This window comes from Raphanus sativus, unplaced genomic scaffold (genome assembly GCF_000801105.2).
Source record: "Raphanus sativus cultivar WK10039 unplaced genomic scaffold, ASM80110v3 Scaffold1415, whole genome shotgun sequence".
Lineage (NCBI taxonomy): Eukaryota > Viridiplantae > Streptophyta > Magnoliopsida > Brassicales > Brassicaceae > Raphanus > Raphanus sativus.
In genome coordinates, this window is record NW_026616727.1 from 1 (window position 1) to 22,335 (window position 22,335).

General features: G+C 33.7%; 3 protein-coding genes across 3 annotated transcripts; all 3 read right to left on the reverse strand.

Moving 5' to 3' along the window:
* Positions 1-2,451: 2,451 nt before the first annotated feature.
* Positions 2,452-3,680, reverse strand: LOC130504201 (universal stress protein PHOS34-like). Its single transcript, XM_056998786.1, has 4 exons — positions 3,370-3,680; positions 3,199-3,293; positions 2,811-2,932; positions 2,452-2,728 (listed from the first exon to the last, which is right to left on the reverse strand). Exons 1-4 carry the CDS (start codon positions 3,551-3,553, stop codon positions 2,641-2,643), a joined length of 489 nt encoding a protein of 162 aa, XP_056854766.1. The 5' UTR covers positions 3,554-3,680; the 3' UTR covers positions 2,452-2,640.
* An 8,061-nt stretch (positions 3,681-11,741) lies between these two features.
* Positions 11,742-14,725, reverse strand: LOC130504202 (uncharacterized). Its single transcript, XM_056998788.1, has 9 exons — positions 14,479-14,725; positions 14,329-14,391; positions 14,017-14,250; positions 13,745-13,906; positions 13,546-13,656; positions 12,969-13,410; positions 12,351-12,885; positions 11,939-12,254; positions 11,742-11,860 (listed from the first exon to the last, which is right to left on the reverse strand). Exons 1-9 carry the CDS (start codon positions 14,723-14,725, stop codon positions 11,742-11,744), a joined length of 2,229 nt encoding a protein of 742 aa, XP_056854768.1.
* Positions 14,726-15,507: 782 nt separating this feature from the next.
* Positions 15,508-18,011, reverse strand: LOC130504203 (uncharacterized). Its single transcript, XM_056998789.1, has 10 exons — positions 17,856-18,011; positions 17,472-17,736; positions 17,293-17,392; positions 16,972-17,093; positions 16,781-16,865; positions 16,556-16,703; positions 16,415-16,470; positions 16,057-16,180; positions 15,811-15,978; positions 15,508-15,684 (listed from the first exon to the last, which is right to left on the reverse strand). The coding sequence occupies exons 1-10, from the start codon at positions 18,009-18,011 to the stop codon at positions 15,508-15,510; spliced, it is 1,401 nt and encodes a 466-aa protein (XP_056854769.1).
* Positions 18,012-22,335: the final 4,324 nt, after the last annotated feature.

Here is a 22,335-nt window from a genome sequence, read left to right on the forward strand (position 1 = left end):
TAATAAATTAAGTTTCATTATTTTTTTCTCTTATTTGATTATTCATATTTCTAAATACATTATATTTTTGTACTGCTATTCATGTTTTTAAATAATTTCCAAAAGTACTTTAGTTTTAAATAATGTAGATTTACAAAATTAAATAACTCGTTTCAAATTATTTACTGAATTTACAGGTATTATACTTATCAGTCGCCATGAATCCATTTTTAACTTTTTTATTCATTGTTATTAAGATCTCCTGACAAGTTTTATTGATTATCATACAAACCTGTCCAAGTACTATACAAAACCTGTCCAAATAAACCGGTCCTGACAAGTTCTCTAAGAAGTTTATTATAGAGTTTGAGATGGAAACTGTTTACAAAACATGTATATATTAGAATACATAATGCCAAACACCACGTTGATAAGATAAAATAAGAAATGGGATTGAATAAGACCTAATCCCATCTTATAGAATGGCTCAACCACTCAAGGTTTGACTTGGAACACTAGAGCTCCATATAGACCGGTTAGCATTAATTTCACACCACCGGAAGACCAGAAAGATTAAGAGCATCTGCATCGGCGGCGGTCTAAGCCCGTCCCTTTGATTTTTTGGATCGAAATTAAATCAAAAACAATAAAGAACGAAGCGAACGGGTCTAAAATAAGGGCCGAAATATTGCATCCGTTAAGACTACGTAGCATCAGTTCAGTGGTCGATGATATCGAGACCAAACATCTCCAGCATTGTTTGGTCTTTCACGGTTTCATTCTTGTCTCTTTCCCAAATCGAGAACCAAACATCGAGAGATCGAAGATCCGATCTCTTCCATCTCCGATCTCCGACCTCGTCTTCTCATCATCTCCGATCTCCGATCTCATCATCTCCCTTCTCTTCCATCTTCTCCGTTTCATCCTCTCCGTCTGCGCCTTCTCCGATCTCTTCTATCTACGCTCTCTACGATCTCTTCATCTCCGTTTCATCATCTCCGTTTCATCATCGCCATTGCATCATCTCCGTTTCATCAGCTTCCGTTTCATCATCTGTTCGATCTCGATCTCTTCAACTCGTTGGCCGGTGGCGGTTTGTTTCGGTTCCAGAGTTCAATCGAGGACGGCATCTTGAATTTTCTCAAATATATTATTTTAGTGAAGTACCTTTCCTTTCTCAAATATACATTTATCAAGACAAGCCTAGACTCAAGACCGCGCTTGAAATGCTTAGGACAAGCATGAACCTCGAAGACACTCTCCACGAGCTTAATTGATTCATTTCTTTTTAAAGTTTCCCATGATCAGCGTACAATTTTTAAAACCTTAAAACGTTTTAATTTCTTAGGTCATATATTACCCATAACATCATTGCTTGACCAAGAAGGCACGTCAATGCAGAGTCCTAGAGATAACCAAAGCATTATACGAGAAAGCTAGCTCAAGGGACAAGACTCTCAAATTGTATCCTGGGATGTGGCACGCTCTGACGTCAGCTGAGCCTGATTACAACGTGGATCTTGTTTTTGCTGACATCATTACTTGGCTTGACCATCAAACAGCTGACCCAACCTCTCTCACCGTCACTCCTATACGAGCGAATGCCATTGCTAGTGTCGAGAGGGTTATTGTTGACGGCGTTAGTATCGGTCAAAGGAGACCTAGACACGCCTACTTCAATCTCCTTTGTGGTTTGAACGGTGGTCGTTTGGTTCCTCGATCTGCTCAGAGCCGGCCCTGGACAAAGCCTAACGAAACATTCGTCTTGGACCCCCAAAATTTTGAAAAAATTTTATACGGATATAAACCCCCAAATTTGTAAAAAAAAAAATTTAGGCCCCCAAATTTTTTAACTTTCCTCTTCACTTGCCTTCAGCCTCCAAAATTTCAGGGCCGGCCCTGGATCTGCTATGTAAAATCTACATAATAGCACAGAGACTTATGAACTATATTCTCTTTTAAGCCAAGTGTGATTGAGATGTTGTTAGTGCTGAAAACGATAAAGTCTTGCCAGATATGTTCTCAGTTTTTGTATTTACTTTAATTTTGGCTGAAGTTGACAAACTAGGGTAACATATGAGCTAACATTCTGGTCGCCAAAGACACGCTGACGGATATGATATTGTTCGTTATGTTTTCTATCGGTTCGGATGCCACTAAATCTCTGAACCATTAGCCATTTACAACCAAGTGCCAACAACATTCATCCAGAAATCAAACTGTTTTTTTCTCCTTTCCTTATGGTATACAAAAGCTAAATCAATCTGTTAATTTACATAACCTTTCTTTTACACGTTAACACTATCTATAACCAAAATTTAAATATGGCAATAGATTTTAATTTCCAAGAGAAACTAAATACAAAATCAACTAAATAATCTGCTTCTATTTATTTTCTTCTGTAATCTGCTTGTACAGATTTTAAATTGTGATAACTTATTTGTCAAAGTATAAAAGTCTGGGCTAACAGGCTAACAGAGAAAGATAACCCACGATATTATTAAACATGAAGTTATAGTTTAGGAGGTATACTAAAACAAGAGCACAATGTATAACACAATTACACATATAAATGGATTGTCTTGGATCACTTCACACATGGAAGCTAACATTATTTCACTTCTCACCGAGACTGAGAATGCTTTGAGTGAGATAATTGATTCAGACCTTGATCTTAGGCTTCTTCACGATCATCACCGAGCAATGAGCATGGTGAGCACAGTAATCACTCACGCTCCCGAGAACCGCCCTGTCCAAAACAGATAAGTGATGATTGTCAGGAATCAAGAAGGGGAGGGGAATATATTAAAAAGAAAGAATAATAAGTGTACCTCTTGATAGCTCCATAACCATGGCTTCCAACAACGAGAAGAGAAGCATGGTGTTTATCAACAACCTCGCAAAGGATATTCCTTGCATCGCCTTCAAAAACTTCTATCATTGCGCCATGAACCTACACAACAAACCTAGCACTATTGTAGAGTATCTAACCAAATAAAAAAAGGATAAATTGTTAAGAAGAAAACTTGTAGTTTGCCTCAAAGGTTGAAGCTTTTGACTGATAAAAAGATTCACACGATCTAAAGCTCATCATCTAATCCAATACAATAAACATAAAAGTCCAAGTCTTTTTTTTTTCTTTCTATTCAACTTCTATCATTCGAGGGTAATGCAAAACTTTGATCTATATAACAAAACAAAAGGTATAGATATCCATACCGACTTGCTCTGACAGAGTGCTTTGGCTTTGTCGACAACCTTAACAGCGGTATGCTTCAAATCAGCATCAACATAAGGCACAACCTCCGCAGTACCTGAACCAAACCAAAAAAACCCACAAAATCATCTCTCCATAGAAACAGAACCCTAAGAAGAAGGCAAAGAGGTTACCAGGGCCAGCGAGACCAACGGCGGAGACGGCGTTAGGTTTGGCGTGGACGATGATGAGCTTGAAAGGGAAATTGGGAGCGTAGGGAGCGAAGAAACGATCGAGAGTCCACTCCAATGCGTAGGTGCTCTGCTCGCTTTCGTCCACACCAACTACCATCACTGGTTTCTCCTCTCCTGTAGCCATCGCTCTCTCAAACTATCCGAAGGCGCTGATCTGCTTAGAAGATCCTAGAATGTGAGCACAAAAACCAAAGCTTTCTGCCCCCCGGTAGATACAAACAAGTATTATTGATGACAAAAGGAAGTAACTGTGTACAAATAGGGAAAAGTGCCTATTTCAACCTGAACTTTACCTATTCCTTCACGAACTTTGTAGCAGTGCGTATTCCACACTGAACTAAACAAATTTTTTAAAATACTATATGAACTTTATGTGTCGTGTCTATTCCTTCACGAACTTTGTAGTAGTGCGTATTTCACATTGAACTAAACAAAAATAAAAAAATACTGCATAGACTCTCAAAATAGTGCTTATTTCAATATTGAGCGTTAAATGTGTTAGTCATCCGTTAATTTATCAAAACAACGTTATTTTGAATAAATTTTGTGAAATTAAAAATCAAAATAAAATACAGACTCTTAAAATTGTGCTTATATATTGACTGTCAAATGTAATAGTCATCTTTTAGTTTACCAAAAACCTCTCAAAATTGTACTTATATATTGACTTTCAAAGGTGTTAGTCATGTTTTAATTTATCAAAAGATTTTATTTTGGATAAATTCTATGAAATTATCCGTCAATTTGTAATTTTTTATTTTTTATAAAATCTATCAAAAATGACGTTATTTTGATAAATTAACGTATGACTAACACTTTTGATTTCTTAAACAGAAAATACTAACACTTTTGACGGTTAATGTACATATATATATGACTACACCTTTGATTTGCTGACAAAAAAAGACGAACACCTTTGACGCTCAAAATCGTGATTATATATATACACCGTCAAAGATGTTAGTCTTTCTTTGTCAGTAAGTGAAAGGTGTTAGTCAAGTCATACATTAATTTATTAAAACAACGTCATTTTGGATAATTTTTTTATAAAATGAAAAAATTAAAAAACGACGGACAATTTCATAGAATTTATCCAAAATAGTCTTTTGATAAAATCAATGATGACTATTACTTTTGACAGTCAATATATATAAGCACAATTTTGAGAGTGTATTTTATTTTTAATTTTTAATTTTTAGTTTCACAAATTTATACAAAATGACGTTGTTTTGATACATTAACGGATGACTAACACATTTAACACCCAATATTGAAATAAGCACGATTTTGAGAGTCTATGTAGTATTTTTTGATTTTGGTTTTGTTCAATGTGAAATACGCACTACTATAAAGTTCGTGAAGGAATAGACACGACGCATAAAGTTCATATAGTATTTTAAAAAATTTGTTTAGTTCAGTGTGGAATACGCACTACTACAAAGTTCGTGAAGGAATAGGCACGACGCGTAAAGTTCATATTGAAATAGGCACTTTTTCCTGTACAAATACCACTGAGGAGAGAGAAAATGGAGGATTTTACGCCCTTTACACAATTTTATCTTTAATGGCCCATCAATGGATTTTACGGGCTGGCGGCCCAAATTAAGTTTAATGGAGGATTAATTTGGGAACATGGATCTATGATAGGTTATCTGAAGAATATGCACCCCAAACACATGCAAAATTTCTAAGTTGACTAACCAAATTTATAAAAATAATTTAATTTTTATTTATAGAACTATATTTATCTAAATAATTATTTATACTTAAATAATTGTTTAAAATTATTTAAAAAAATAATAAATATAAAATAAAAAAATATTTTTGAATGGTTTCAAATTATATATTTTCAAATTCAAAATTTTTATAATAATTTCGGAAAAAAATCAATTTTTAAAACGTATTTTTAATATTTTACTTTTAAATTTCGAAAATGTTTTTTGATTTTTAAAATTTTTATTTGAATTTTTTTAATTTTTTAGAACACAATAACAATAACTAAGATAAATTAACACAATCACTTAGAATTTATATATTTATATATTGGTAGAAATAATTTAAGATAATTAAAAATATATGAACAAAACATATTATATATAAATAAGACACAATAGATAACACATCCAATAATCTGATTTGGCACAACGGTTGAGTATATGGTCTGAATCTCGGTTCGACTCCATCCAAAGACATATTATTTGTATTATTTTTCTATTATTTAATTAAAATATAAAAATCACAGCATCCTTAAAGCCATACTAGATTTTGATCCGCGCTTTCAAAGCGCGGGATTATCCCCTTTTTAAATATCATTTTAAATTATTATATGATTGTCTAATTTAATATTTTCATACATTTTATATTTTTATATAAGAATTAAATAATTATGTATTGTATATTTATTATTAGTAATATTACTATTATCATTATTATAAAAATGTTTTTTTATACTAATTAATTTGTTAAAAGATTTAAAAATGGTAAACTTATACTCAATAAATTTAATAATTTTGTGATTATATATTTTCTAAGCTTATTTTATTTACAATTGTAACTTATTAATAATATATTTTATGAAAAATGTAATAAAATTACATTTTTCAATATACATATTTTTAAATAATACATTAAATTTAAATTATAACCAAAAAAATATATTTAATAATAATTATGGATTATAAATTTGGGTTTAAAGTTGGCCATAAAGATATATTGTGGACTTTGATTTGGTTTTGGTTTGGGAATGGCCCAAAAAGAAACGATCAATATGTACAGGGAAAATGGTCATAAAGATATATTAATATCAGACCGTTCAGTTTTTTTAAAAAAAAGAGAAAAAGGGAAAGTAAAAGACAAAATATTTGTCGGTCTCATCGAAGAAACAGACGACTTGCATGTCCTGAAATTGGGACTCGAGAAGAGAATCGGTGCGAAACGATAAGAGAATCGGTGGGAATCGAAGTGACCTCATTCGATGTTGATGGATTTAGCGTTGGTGAAGATTGAAGAAGACGAATATCGAAGATGAAGCAGTCCATTTGTTTCAGGTATTAATCATAAGCCATTTTAAAATTTCGATTTGATTTCCTTTCCTGTTGTCATAATACTTGTTTTATCTTTCAGATCCACAGATGAAGAAGATGAAGCAGTCCAATGACTTTTCAGATTCGAAGATAGAACAACACAATCAAACGGAGTAATCTCATGTCTTTTTCCGCGGCGGGTTGTTCAAAGTTAAGTAACCCCATACTTTCTTTGATGATTATAACTTTCTTAATTTTTGTTCTTTGTTTTTAACATTTGATACCATATGCAATTGACAGTTCATGTGCTTGATTGATGCCTTTGCAGGTATTTATATACCTAATGCGGATGTATCCTTGTGCTTTCGAGTTTTCTCCGGTATGTATTTAGACTCTGCAGATGTCTGAAAGTTTCGTGGTGAGATTTTCTACTAAAGCTATTCTCTACCCTTCAAATTTTTGTTTCAGACTTTCCTGGTAGATTTCATGGACTGCTTGCTTTCATGACGTTTTGGCAACTTTTTGTGCAATAGGTAACCCTCTGGTTTGGTATTCTCTTCGATAGTTTAGTTCTGTGGTTAAGCAGGAAGTGATGGTGCTTTCTTGATGATTGCAGTGAAAAGGAGAGGCACGAGTGTGGGATTTCTGAAGCCTGTGAATGTCTATGGGCTTACTTGACTGATCTGCGTTCCTGCAGTGGGACTTCTGATGCCCACTGTAATCCAATTTATGATCCTTCAAAATATGATGGGCCTGCCCTGTTGAACCAAACGCTGCAGAAACCGAGGTCCAATGTAGAGCCATGGCTCTTAAGTATTCAAAAATAAAGAAGGTAACACATTTATACTATTAAATGGAATTATTTTCTTGCTTGTACAAAGTTTAGATCCAAATGTACATGCTACTATTGTTTGTTAACTTGTGTGATCTGGATAAAACAAAACTGAGACAGGAGAAAGAAGAAGCAGAAAGGAAGGTAGATGCGTTGTCTTCTACAGTGGAGTCACTGAGAGAAGAGCTGCTTAACGAAAGAAACATAAGTCGTGTAGCTAAGGAATCAGCTGAGAGAGCTATCGAAGAGCGCACAGTCGTATCAAGGGTCGTGCAATCAGTCGGCTGCATCATGAAAAGCTTGCGGTGCCATTGGTAGGTGTTCAAAACAAATTTCAAAACCCTCCTTCCAATACCAATTTGATCACTGATCACGGGTCAAACTTGGATTTGTTTCTTTTTGGATGAGTGAGTGACTTTGGATTTGTTTTTTTTTCCTTCTCTTGAAATGCAGGTTGAAGTTGCAGAACCTCTGTCAAAACTTGGTCTCGAGTTCACAATCTTTGGCCTATACGATCTTCTTCTCAGAGTGTTACCAGAAATCCAGACAAACAAAACATCTTCAAATATAAAAGATAAGTTATTCTCAGAAAGTGTCTTTTTTAGATTATATGAGACAATTTTTATTATTTCACTGTAGTGAGTTGACTTAATAGATACAATTCATATTCAGGTCTTGCACTGAAAGGTTTAGAGACAGAAGCTTTGAAGTACATGGGACAGGAGGTAGATGGTCAATAGCTCTTCGTGAAGGTGCCAGCTTCGAACTGCTATGAACCTAAGTAAGTCATGTTTACCTGAAACTGTAATTAGGCTTCGAACTGAAACTGAGATTATGATGCTGAGTACCTTCCTCTGTTGCCTTAGCTTGAATTGGTAGATAGATTAGTAGTAATTAGGCTTCGAACTGAAACTGAGATGATGATGCTGAGTACCTTCCTCTGTTTCCTTAGCTTGAATTGGTAGATAGATTATTAGTAATTAGGCTTCGAACTGAAACTGTAATTAGGTTTCGAACTGAAACTGAAATTATGATTCTTAATTCTCCTCTCATTTTTTGGATGAATGTTGGTTTAAGTATACGTTTTTAACTGAAATTAGTGTGTAAAATTTTATTAGAGATGAAGCTGGCATCTGATTATCTGGCATTTCATGTTATGTTTTCAAATATAAAACTTCATACGGTGTTTAAATATGGTTGTTGAAAGAGTCATTGTTTGTTATTGAGGCTGTCCAGCCTCATCATTTATCTCTCGAACTTTTCCAAAAGTTCAAACAATAATATAAGAGAAACTTATTAATATAAAACAGTAACTAAAAATCAAAACCAAAGAATTTCGATTTCATAACCAAAACAGAAGCGTTTAATTATTAAAGATAAAGCAAACAATGCAAAATCATAGATTATCGAAAATCTCTCTAAAGACCACGTTTTGGGTTTGATGCTGAGGTTTTCCTTCGCTGTCAACAATCAATATCTTCAAACCTTTCTTGGAAGTCACTCTGGAAACAGCAACATATAGTTGTCCATGAGAAAAAATAGGTCTGGATAGATAAATTCCAATTTCAGAGAGTGTTTGACCCTGAATTTTATTGATAGTAATGGCGAATGCCACAGCAATAGGCAGTTGTCTCCTCCTCATCTTAAATGGTAACTTTTTATCTGAAGGAGTTATAGAGAGTCTAGGAATGAAGACATGCCGACCAATATTTTCCTTATCCCCTGTAATAACCCTCGCCTTTATCATGAAGTCATACATTTCTGTGATCTGGAGTCTAGTTCCATTCATCAATCCACCAACAGGATCAATGTTTCTTAGCAGCATCACTGGACAACCCACTTTCAATCGCAGGCTATGATTTGGCAATCCTGATGCTTTGATTCTGTTTAAAAATCTGGAGTAAGAGCTTGGTCATTAACAGAAAACATGTCTGAAACATCGATAGAATCAGCGCTTAAGAATATTTTTTCCTCTCCTGCATCAAAGAATTTGATCGTAAAAAAAATAAATAACACTGGAAAAAATTTTACATTTAAAAAATTGAAAATTGTAACTAACCATCAAGCTTATCCAGCATATGCTGATTAATCATGTTGACATCATCGTTAGTAGGACATAGAATAGCTCTCTCCTGAAAAAACTTTGCCTCCTTGTTCTGGTGTAAAGAAGTAGTATCTCCACACACTGCTGAACTTATAGCTTCTATTGGATCTTTAGCATCAAGAATTAGAAACTCCTCGGGGATGTCGATATCAGCGTCCCCATCATTTCCACCACCAATCTTTCCATCTCCAATATCTAATATCCATTGTGAGAACTCCTGGAAGTCTTTTGCCTCCTCAGCCGACAAATTATTGGACAACAGACGCATATTCTTGGTTAACTGCAAAACTTTCACATGCTTCCATAGATAAGATGAATTCAGAGCAGCCAAAACAATCTCTGTCCTTCCAGCTCCATGAATGACAGGCAACACTTGTCTAAAATCTCCACCAAAAACAACAACTTTGCCACCAAAAGGTCTTTTATCTTTATCTCCAACAATGTCCAACAGACTCCTATCCAATGATTCAAAACAATGCTTGCTCATCATTGGAGCTTCATCCCAGATGATGAGGGAGGCTGCTTTCACCAGTTCCGCTTTATCAGTGCCTGGTATAAGTTTGCAAATCGAAAAATCATCTGGATTGATAGGAATTGCAAATCGAGAATGAGCAGTCCTTCCTCCTTGCAGCAACAGAGACACTATCCCACTCGAAGCAACATTTAGACAAATTTCGCGTCTAACATGTACTGCAGCAGAAAGCAATCTCCACAAGAAAGTCTTGCCTGTACCACCAAATCCATAAACAAAAAACACCCCTCCTTTCTTATTGAAAACAGCATCAGTAATCTCATCGAATATCTTTTTCTGCTCATCCGTTAGTTTTGGAATGTCACGCTGAAGATCAGCTTTTAACTCATCATGATCGTAACTGAGCTCGTCCATAATCAAAATATTGTTATTAACAATGTCTGGTATTGGTTGAGGCATAGATTTCCACTTCTCCAAAGAAGTTCCATTACTATTTAACAACTTCTCAATCTCTATTAGTGCATACTGTTTTTTTTTTCCGCATCACTCAAACTAAGATCTTCATAAAACAAATAAAAAAAATATTAGTACCAATTCATAAGAGATTGCCGAGAAATGATGCTGTAAAAATTTTTATTATAAGAAAATAGAATTAAAAATTTAAATCTGGTCTATGTAATAGCTTTCTTCTCTTATGCTCAATGTCTTCAGAAAGAAGCTCCCAGGTTTCTTCCCAAACGACTTCTGGATTTGACAAAGTTTTAGACATGAGCATGATAACAAAAGCTTGCCGCAAATAAGATGCAGAACCAGTGAAACTTGCTCTTTTGAGGTCCTCTATATATTCCTAATCATCTTCTAAAAGTCCCATTGCAAAACATGTTTCCTTGTATGAAGAATACTCGACCCCTTCAAATGTCTTAATATCTTCATAACATGTTGGACCTCTAACAACGTTAAGCAACACACGACAATAGAATGCGTCTTTAATCTCACGTGGTGCATAATTGATTCTCCCAATGCTGAATCCTTTCTTCCTATCGTTAATTTTTTTTCTTTCTTACTCCAAGTAAACCTTGTTGGAATTTCAGCTAAAGTGAGAGTCCTCGCTACTGCACTGACCTTGTTCAATCCAAACCAACCCAAAAACATAGTGTTTTCAATAAGCTTCCGGCTAGTTACTTCTTCATATGTATCATCATCTTTGAAAATAATGATTTGTTTGCCTTCAAGATGCCACTGCAATCTCTCCACTGGTGTTGATCTGTAGTGAATATGAAAGCTGAAAATCCTCCAACCACCTTCGCAGGCTGAGACATATCTGAACATATTAATAGCAAAATGATCAGGATAATAAAAAAAAAGCCAATGACTTCGAATATTTACAAATAAATTTTAAACGTCTGCTAAAAGAAGTACCTGCAGTTGAAGAAGTCATTAATTTCATTTTTTTTTCCTCGTTCAACCCCCCATTCTGGTCGGCAGATGTCTTTTCTGGCGGCTCAACAGCAATGGTGACACGATCCTGCCCTTTGTTAATATACTTGAATAAGTATTTGATAGAACCGGACTGATTGCACCACTCCACGTTAATGTGAGCACGAAAACAAAGAGACAACTCCTTGTTGTATGGAATCACATAGCTGTTGTTACATTTGAAACTTTTTTTTTCAACAAATCGGTCTGGCTGTTCTCGTTTTCTGTAAATAGGGAACCCTTCTTTGTTGACTGTAGTAACATCAGCATAAGCTTTTGGATACATCTTCGAACATAAACCATTTTCCATGCATGGCGAATTCATGTTAACAGCTCCACATAGACCATGAATCATCATATCTTTAATAATATCATAAAGCTCTGGTTCTTTGTCCTTATCTGGAATCAAGCAGAGATAACCTTGTCAATGTCATCAGTGGTAAGAAATTTAGAGGAAGCATGCATGAACAACAGAATATGTGCATGTGGTAGCCCACGTTTCTGCCACTCAACGGTGTACATAGCTGAAATATAAAAAAAAATTAGTAAAAGATTTATAAATATAACACGTGTGAAAAAAAAAACAACACATAATTACTCACATGACACTGTCTTCCCCAGCAGTTCTTTATCCGTTAAATAAATCATGAGAAAATCAAGTTTGATTTTGAAAATCCTTCCAATAATATCAGGTCTGTCATCAGCAATAATGTTCCTCTTTTGTAGATACCTGGTTATTTCAGGCCATTTAGGATTGCAAGTGAATGTTATAAACAGATCAGGAAACCCAAAATACTTGCATATAGCCATTGCATCCATGTAGTTGTTCTTCATGTATCTTGGTCCTCCTGTGAATGAGGCTGGTAGCAAAAATCGCTCTCCTTGGTCATGCATATCCTTCTTTCCCGCATTTCCAGCCTGTTGTATAGAGTCAAATGCATCTGATCAAAGGCTTTTTTGGTTCATCCTTAGATAGCAAAGCCTGTTAGACTCGATAGAGGTATAAGAATCAACCAAAAACTGCTGAAACAAACGTTTTGAATGCAGAAGTGTATGACACTCATTCTCCTTTTCTTGTAGACGAAATGCATACCACTGCCTCATACTAATATTCTGCCTCTTTAGTTTAGCAGTAGCTTCTGTTTCTCTCTTTTTTATCCCAAGTCTGAAGCCATCTTCACCATAAGTAAATATCAGAGGATGTTGAAGTGCCAAGTAAGAAGGGTGAATCTCACTAATCCTCTTTAGCCAACCAGTTTGTTTCTCTTGCAGCACGATATCTCTTTTATCCATGTCCAAATTAAAATCTCTTGGAATTAATGCTGCAACCTCTGATGCTGTAGGAGTGTCATATGTCCTTCCATCTTTTGCACGACTGCTAATAATGCGCATATGGAATGTGTCCTCTGGATTAGTGTCAAATCTATCATTTGCTGATCTAAATTGATGGACATATGGATTGACCTCGTTTAGCATCTTCATTAATAACTCAATAACTTGTTTCCGAATTGTCTCCTTTTTAGATGTTTCCGAAGTTTTCCTGTACTTTCTGCAAAGAAAAAGACACGATTATTAATATACAAAGGTTTACAAACCAAACGAAAATATAAGAAATTTATAGACACGTTATACCCAATTATAGAAGCACGGTTAGTAACTTCATTTTCTGTATCGACAATATAGAGCTGTCCAAACTTAGCAGGGTCCCCAGGAGGATGCTTTAAACTACCCATCAAATGATAGTTCTCTCCTTGAAGTACAAACATCTTTAGAGGGCCACATCCTTTCGGAACTGAGCGGTCGCATTTACCACCAAGGGATGTAAATGAGAAAACCATATTTAACTGGCGAATGTTATCTCTGAAGTATATGCTTTTTGCGTCATTTCCAGAAAGTAATTGTTTCAATGTTGCTGGTGAATCCTTTAACAGTGGAAGTTGGACTTGTCCTTGACCACAACAAAGAGCAAATTTGGGTTTACGGGTGTTCTTTTTGTTGTTTATCCTTTCACCATACCACATAATAGCCCCACAATGCTCACATTTGAAAGTAGGATCACCGTCATCAATGTAACCTGTTTATTACATAAAAAGCAAAATCATTAGCTGAAAATTAACAAAAAAAAACAAGCGCTTTAAAAATCAAGTCAATGACACGAACTGAGTAGCATATTGTTTCCGAGAATATGTAGCTTTTGTCATCCGCTTACATGAAGCATCTGTAGATAACATAGGGTCGCATCCTATAGTTTCTGAATCGCTTGTGTCACTTTCTTCGCTACTGCAGTCATAGACTTGTTCGTTGTATAATTCAGACTCTTCTGATAATAAAAAATAATAAAATTGGTTATGGATATTTATTTAAATAGATATACATCAAAACTAAGATAAAGAAAAATAAATTTAAACCTTCATAGTCGCACTGATATGGTTGGTCCTCATCATCCTCACTTGAAGGATTATCATCTACACAACCATCGAATTGGGCTTCCAATGTTTTCCTAACACTCTTGGTTATAGTTATACTCTCGAACTTGTCATCTCCAGCAAGTACCTTTCCCTTCCCTTTAGCTGAAAATAGTAATGGTCGAATCAGGAGTTACCAATTGTAGAAAAGTGTGAGAAGATATACAAATTGTTGGACTTATAGTATTTACCCTTAGTAGATATCTTGGTAATACATGAACGACTTGTAGAAGATGTTCCAAATTGACCAGGGAAGGTAGTGGGTGTAGGAAGTACATTGGAAATATCAGTTAGAACCCCTGATTTGGCATTGTGTTTCTTTCTGGAAAACGTAGAGGGTGTATGGTCAGTGACATCTTTGGTTGCCGATCTCTTTCTCTTAAGAGTTGTTGAAACATTGCTAGATCCTCCAACGATGTTGTTGACGGTAGTTTGATTGCTCGATTGTGCTAATTGAAAAACATTGAATTTTCTTAGAACAAACTCAATGACTATATATAAAACTACATATCAGAGTGTGCTCTTACACATCGACTTATGGGAATTTCTCTTCAATCTTTTTCCTTGGCCATTCTCATCTATTCCATTATCTGTATAGAAGAAGTAAAATTTTAGTATTGAGGTAAAGCAAAAGTACTAAATCATGTATACAAAGATGTTTAGTGGAAGGACTAAACCAGTAGCATCGTTGGCTCCAATAGAAATAGTCGAGGATGGTATTTTATGATGAATATTGGAGATATCAGATAGAACCCTTGGAAAAGCTTTGCTAAGAGGAATTGAAGTTCCAGTGTTGTTCATATTAGAAGTACAGGGCTGTGAATTCTCTGATTCATTGTTGTTTGATCTTCTCTTTCTTTTCCTTTGTTGTGTGGGTATCAAATCTTCAGATCCTGGAGGGACATCTTTGTTTGAGTTTTTCATCGTGGTTTGGTAGACTGAAAATTACGGCAAACAGTTGTGATGTGTAGGTTTTCTAATTAGTTTAGTAACTTAACACGGGAATAAAATCCTCCAAAATCGTGCAGTATCTTATAAAATATTTGAATAGCTTTAATAGTAAAGATATTATATAATTCATTAAATATTTCCTATATTTGGCAAACTTATGATTTCAATATAATTTACATTTATATATTCTTGGTGCAGTCTGTTTTACACAACAGTATGATGATATGAAGCATTGTCGATAGTAATATATTCTTGGTGCAGTCTGTTGATGAGGTTAATTTTTGAACTTGCCAGTATGTTTTCTAAGTAGTTTATTGACTTAATAGTAGAAATATACAATTGGTGTGCAGGTCGAGCAGTTAAGGTTTAGAGACAGAAGCTTTATCCATTTTCAGGACATGGGACAAAGACATGACTTCTTAGCAATAGGAATCGAAGTAAGTGCATTCAAAAGTTCAAAATCGTAGTAATTAGATTTTGCAGTGAAACTCGTAGTTAGGAAAATAAACCGGAAGATTTATTCTTGTCGATGGGTCAAAATCTGAAGTTATTATCATATTTAAGCAGATTATTATTTTGGTAGGAATAAACAAAAAAAATTACAAAAATATAATAAGTAATGGGGATAAATAGACGTATTGAAAAAATCACAAATCCAACATAATAATTGAGGAAAGCAAAAACCAAACAACTTTAGAAAATAAACTCAAAACCAAAAACACAGAAATTAAAAGGAAAATAGTCTTCTTGCAAACTTAGCCACGTTTCTTAGCAGCATCTTCTGCCTTCTCTTGTTTTACTTTCATTAAGCATGGTCTCTTTGTTGTGGAACTGATGTCAGGGTGAGAAATAGACTCATCTTCTTTTCTCTTACTGGATGGTGTGGACACATAGTCATTGAGTTCTTGGCTATCAGTTAAGTTAACAGAACCCTGCATAAAAAACATTGAAAGGTCGTTTAGAAATCAGTCATCAATAAAAAAAAGCATCATTTCACCATAGATTATCAAAGTTAACCTCATCAACACTGGTAATTTCAAGGGCGGATCAGAGCTAACTGGTGTGAGTGCACCAGTCAAGCAATCGAGCCTGTCTTTGTAGATTTTTCCGACCTTGAAAATCTCAGCACCATAAGATACATTGTCCTTCTCAACATAGACTCCAAATGTGAAACTTTTTCCAATCAAATCAGTAATAGCCTCTGGTATTAAACTTGTGTCTTCAAGCTGTAAAAATATATTTCATAGATTAGTTGTCAGTAGGATGTCTAAAATATGTAAGTTCAAAAATAGATTATAATTTACCTCTTCCCAACTTCCATTAAGCAACTTGAGTGGAGTCTTAGCAACGATCCCATTAGCAACCTTGTCTAGGATCATTATTTTTGAAACACCGGTATCATCTCTGACTATCAAGTGAAGCCAGAACCTTGCGAGTTGATAGACATTGTCAAAATTTTATTAACTGTTAAACACCACTATAAGTTTGATAGAATGCGGTTCTCTTAAAGTTTTAAAAATACCTTGGTGATACTTTGAAGACAGAGTCATCGCATGTCTCACACCACCAAATATGAGTGGTGATCTGAACTCCATTCACCTTCTTAATCTTAGTTCCGGTTTGATCACCCTTTTCTGGCATGCATCACAACCAAAGTAATACCAGGACCAGTCCATGTCAATTTCATAGACGTAGCAAGTGACCAAACATCTACCAACCTAAACTTGACAAAAAAATGGTTAAAAACAAATACACAATCTATACAATGTAATATATGTAATATAAAAGACTTAAACTGCTTACTTGAGTTGATCCAAGCAACTCATGGATTTTCTTAGTGGGGTATTGCAACCACTTATCACGGTGTCCAATCCTATCTGGATGACCAACTTGGTTGCTACCCTCCTCCTTACTTTCAATGAGCATTAGACTTTTCTCATCTCCAGTGTCCCTTAAAGTCACCGAAATTTTGAAGTTAGTATGCAACACAAATAACTACCATAAATAAACAATAGCTTATGCACTTACATATCTTTAAATGCTTCTGCATCTGGTATCGTAGGGTTGATGATCATTTGAGAAGCATCATAGGAGTTAGAGATTTGTAGTTCTCCTGTTGCCGATACCATTTAGTAGTGTAGGAAATAGACAGTCTTGTTTATTATTTATATTCATATTATTTTATTTAGAATGAAATAGATAGGAGTTCAAATATGTACCTCTAAACTTCCCAATTTTAGCAAACCTCAAAAGCAAAGTAACCATTCCATCGTCTTCATTGCGGGCAGAGTGGAGAATGTCGGTTAATTTGCCCCAAATGCAGCATGGTAGCCTCACATCACTAACGCGCAAGTGAAAAAGAAAGGTTAGTTATAATATGTTTTAAAAAATTTCCTATTATATTTTTTTGAATTATACAGAGGTATCCTGGCCCCACCGAAATAGTCCAGACTAGTCACGTGTTGCCACATGTCGGTCCATTGTCAACTGAGCTAGAAGCCCCGGTTACCTATTATATTTTTAGATGTTACAAAACTTACTTCATGTCTCTAAGGATGAATTCTAGTTTTTTACGCTGGTTCCCCCCAGAACAAAGAATTGTTTCGACATCACCACAATCCAAAACTTGGCCCAGCACATCTGTTAAAAAGACATTGAAAATAAATAAATTGTAGGAAGTATACAATTAAATTTATAAAGTATCGCTGTAGTTCTTTACCAATTAGTAGATTTTCATCAAGTGTTCCAGTCAAAACTGTCTGGAAATCAACCAAATTAAGATACAACTCATCATTGATGAAATTGGACCGAGTCACGGCTGTTGCTTGATTGAACACAATCTTGTAGGTATGGTTGGTAGTGCGAAATGCTCCTCCAGCAGGTCTAACATGGAAGTTTCGGACATTGCGCCATGCTCCAACAGGAAGAAGCCTTTCTTTACTCTCAAAGTAAGTTTTTTTGCAGCTTCCATGGATTTTATCCCCCTTGTACATGTTACAAAAAAATTAGAAATATAACATCATTACACGCTTGTTGAAAATACAAAAAAAAAATCATAACCAAATAACATCAGAACACATATGACCAAGTTAGGATTGCTTACATTTTCATCAGAGAAGACGAATTCCATGGTTTCCCCACCTTGATTAATGTTCTGTGTCCAGGAATGTAGGACCTTCACATGAACAACCTTGTTAGTGTGTCTTGGTTTCAACTCGCTGATAGGGGTGATTTCTTGAGTAGCAGGTTTCAAAGCCATTGTTTTTTCGATTGAGGGGAATGAGTTTGGTGAGGAAGAGACGTAGGTATTTATAATAGGAAGAGATAATAGGCCGTAAATTAGGTATTTCGAAAACTTGCAGGCTACTCAAAATATCAAAGAGATTTTAATAGTTAATAAATATTAATAATAGTAATAAATGTATTTACTAATTTGTTAAGAAATTTATTTAGTGAATTTCGTAACATGCAATCAAGATTTTGACAATAAAAACTGGCCGAAAATTTAGGAGAATAATGGAAAGGAATGGATTTTTTAAAAATTATAGTTACAATCGATTTGGTATAAGGAATATAGAGAATATTATGTGGATCAAATAATAAATGCTTTCCAATATTTTATGAGTTTAACGGAAAGCAAGGGATGATTTGAAAAATCATAATTATAATATATTTGGTATCGAGATCTTAAAATGTAAATTAGATTATCAAATTTTTCTATATTTATTTAGGAACTACGAAATTAAAAAATTAAGATTATGTAATTTATAGTTACAAATTTAAATAATAGTACAAATTTATATAATAGTATAGAATCAGTAAATTAAAAATTAAGATTATGTAATTTAAATAGATTTAAATAGATTTTAATAGTTTTAATATATTCATAATAGTTGAAAAGAATATAGATATGTAGTCTCTATATCAATTACATGTCAATTTCATGATCGTTTAAGAATGAATTTGTATTAATATTGTTTTAATTTCGTTGGGCTGGTCACTTGTTAATTTCGATGGGCTGAATTTGCTGGTAGGATTTTTAAACGATGAGCCTTAATAATAGGTCTTTTTGATTGGTTAGATGATTCTCGATTTCATTTAAAAAAGAAGGGGAAAAATTGGCAGTGGCATTTGGTGGTAAATAAGTTGGAAAGACAGGGGCAGAATCCCAGAAGGGATTCTGCTTTAATAGTATAGACTAGATTTTGACCCGCGCTTTCAAAGCGCGGGTTTATTTTTCTTTATTTTTTTTTTAAATTGAAAAATATTAAGTAAATGTCATATTTTCATATATTTGTTTTTTTTATAAAAGACTTAAACTTTTTATCTTTCTTTATCATGTTTCATTTTAAATGAGTATAGACCTGAGCACAATATCCGGACCTGAAGAACCAACCCGAAAATCAGGGTCCCGAACCGATCAGACCCGGGGTGAATATCCGAATGAATTCTAAATTGCTATATCCGAAGAACCAGTCTCGAACAGAGAAATAAATGAGTACCCGAAGATATCCGAAATGTGAATATATATCTAAAAATATATGTTATAATTTTATTTATAATTATTTTAATATTTTAAATTCATATTATAAGTTAACTATAGTAGTTATTTCGGTACTTTTGAGTATTTTTGGATAAAATATGATATTTTGGATAAAAAGTTTATCCAAAAAAAACTGTATAGAATGGATATTTTTGGTTACTTCTAGTTACTTTTGAGTAATTTTGGATACAAAATTTGAACCGAATCGATACTTTGGTACTTTGAGTACAAATAACCGAACCCGTTTTAGATACTTTGGTTATTTTGTTATTTTTCAGGTTCTTATGCATGAGAACCAACCACCATTAAAACCGAACCCACCCGGACCCGGAAAGATCCGACTCGAACCCGACCTGAAATTTTATAAGACCCGAATGGGGTTTAATTTCAAAACCCGAAAAACCCGATACCCGAAAGAACCGATTCGTACCCTGAATGAGTACCCGAACGTCCAGGTCTAATGAGTATTTATGTTTAGAAAATTTACACTTTATTTTTTAATAAATTAAGTTGGTATAACTCTGATAAGTTAATTTTATTATGTGGTTAATTCTTTAAATAAAAAAATTATATACTTTTAATAAAGATTTATACTTTTCAATGAAAAAAATTCAAAATTTTTTATGAATGTTTAAATTATATTAAAAAATAAAACATAATAATTAAGTGATTAATTTTTGTTCACTACACAAAATATTAAGAATGATTGAAAATAAATTATTGAACTTGGAGAAAAAAAAAATAAGAATTAGATCTGATTTATTAATCGGCCCAAATGGCCCAAAAGAGATCTGATGTGGGCAGTGGGCTGGATAAAAAAAAAAGATACAATATAGATGTATTATTAATATTACTTGATTGCACTTAATGAAATATGCAATGTTAGTAAAGAAAATAGTATTTTTAGTAAAAAACCAATAGAATCCTGCTTTAATAGTATATAATAAGATCTTAACCTATGAAACAGATGTATATATACTGTAACAACCATTCATTGGTTTCAAAAAAAAATTCTTTAGATATGATAATTATTTTATTTGAATTGTAAAAACAGATCGGATTGTAGAACAGCTCGTATCAAACTTGGAACATACCTTTGGATATTTATATTTTAAAAAATATCCCTGTTTGTAACAACTACATATTCGTTAGTAAAAAGAAATTATTTAGTAAATAATATTAAATGAGTTCAGGGTGTAGGTATGTATATTAGAGTTTAGGTTATTAAGGAAGTGAACCCAAAGCATAATAGGGATGTATATGGTTCAGCTAATATATTTTGGGGCTTAGTTTCAACGTTTTGGGATTGGACCTGAATCACTAATATTATATCCCACTTAATATATTGTATATAATATATAGTATAAATGCATCTAAATTTACTATTAATATGGGTTGAAACCTCTAGTATTGTTCTGAAAGTGGGCCTATTTTATATGACATTCAATTTTAATCAACGTGTGGGCTTTTCAAAACAGTTCTGTTACCGAACCAAAAATTTGCAAAAGCCAATAGATTTAGGAGAAATCGTGTAATATCAAAAAATACAGGATTGCCCTTAATGAAGGTGTCGATTTCTAATGAAAATGAAATGGCACAGGTAGTAAATAAAAGGGCATTTTAAGTAAAAAGATCAATAGGATTCTGCTTTAATAGTATAGATTAGCATCCGTTACCATTTGAATAAAGAGAGTGACAGCCAATATATTAACAAACCTAAATATTTTTATTCATGTATGAAATTTGAATATGTATGTGCTGATGTATGTTTTAGCACAAAATACTTTTTTATGTATTGATCGGGACTGCGGTACTCTGTAGATGTATGAATTGGCGGATTTTTCTTCATTAGTCGAGCTTTGACTGACGGAAGCTGACATGAATTCATTACATGGTTTTTCTTTAAAATATTGTCACTTTATTAGATTTTAACTTTTTTTAAAAGGTTCTCCTTTCTGTTTGGACAGAGGCAACGAAGATCATGCATGAGCAGAACATTTTTTTTGTGTAAATGTTAAGAAGCAGAACAGAATTTGATGACAAATTAGAAGATATGATCAAAAGAAAACTGAAAGGAAAAGACATAATCAAGAGCAAGATTGACATCGATTTGAGATCTCCTATATGAGTTATCTCTCTTTCTAAATCACCAACAGAGGAATGTGTATGAAACTCATATAAATTAAGGTTTACTAACAGAGGAATGTGTATGAAAACTCATATAAATTAGGGGTTAGCAGTTGCTGAGTTGGCAAATTCCAGTTAAGAATATTTGAAATTCATACTACAAGTGTTGGGAACAAGAGTAATCGATATTAATTGAAAACTAAAGATTGACCGTGCAAGTTTTTGGTTTCATTTTTATGTAGGGATTTTTGCAAAATTGACTCAAAACATGAAGTCAAAACACAAAATAATCTATGTTTTTTTGGATTTTTTTTTGTCATATTCACCCCACAAGTTCACATTATTTACGAAAATGCCATTAATTTTTTTTTTTAAATAACATTTTTACTCTCTGCAACCTCCATCATCTTCATTTATTTACAAGATTGACATTGCTTATCAATACATCAACCACCATGAACAAACCAATTTGAAGCTCTTAATGCATCTCAAATCAATTTATACTTATTCTTTCTCAATTATTATCAACTAAAAACAACATCTCTTTCATTTTCTCTCCATATCCATCCAAAAATCTCAAGATTTTGATTCTAAATTTCTTATGGTTCATAGAGCCATTGAAGCTTGCGATTCTTGGTGGGTCACTTTTGTTTGAGATTTTGGATGCTTGGAGAAGACTTATGTGTGCTAAACAAGTTATCTCACTGGTTGAAACTATGAAATCGAGATTTTTCCATATATGTTCGTCCAGACGACTTAGACCATCTCCAACCCACCTCATTTATATCTCTATATTTTCTCTAAAATAGAGAATCTCTATTATAGAGGTGGGATTTGCTCCAATGTATGTCTCTATAATAGAGTTCTTCTATTTATAGAGAAAAATATTAGAGGAATCTCACTTTTTGCCTCT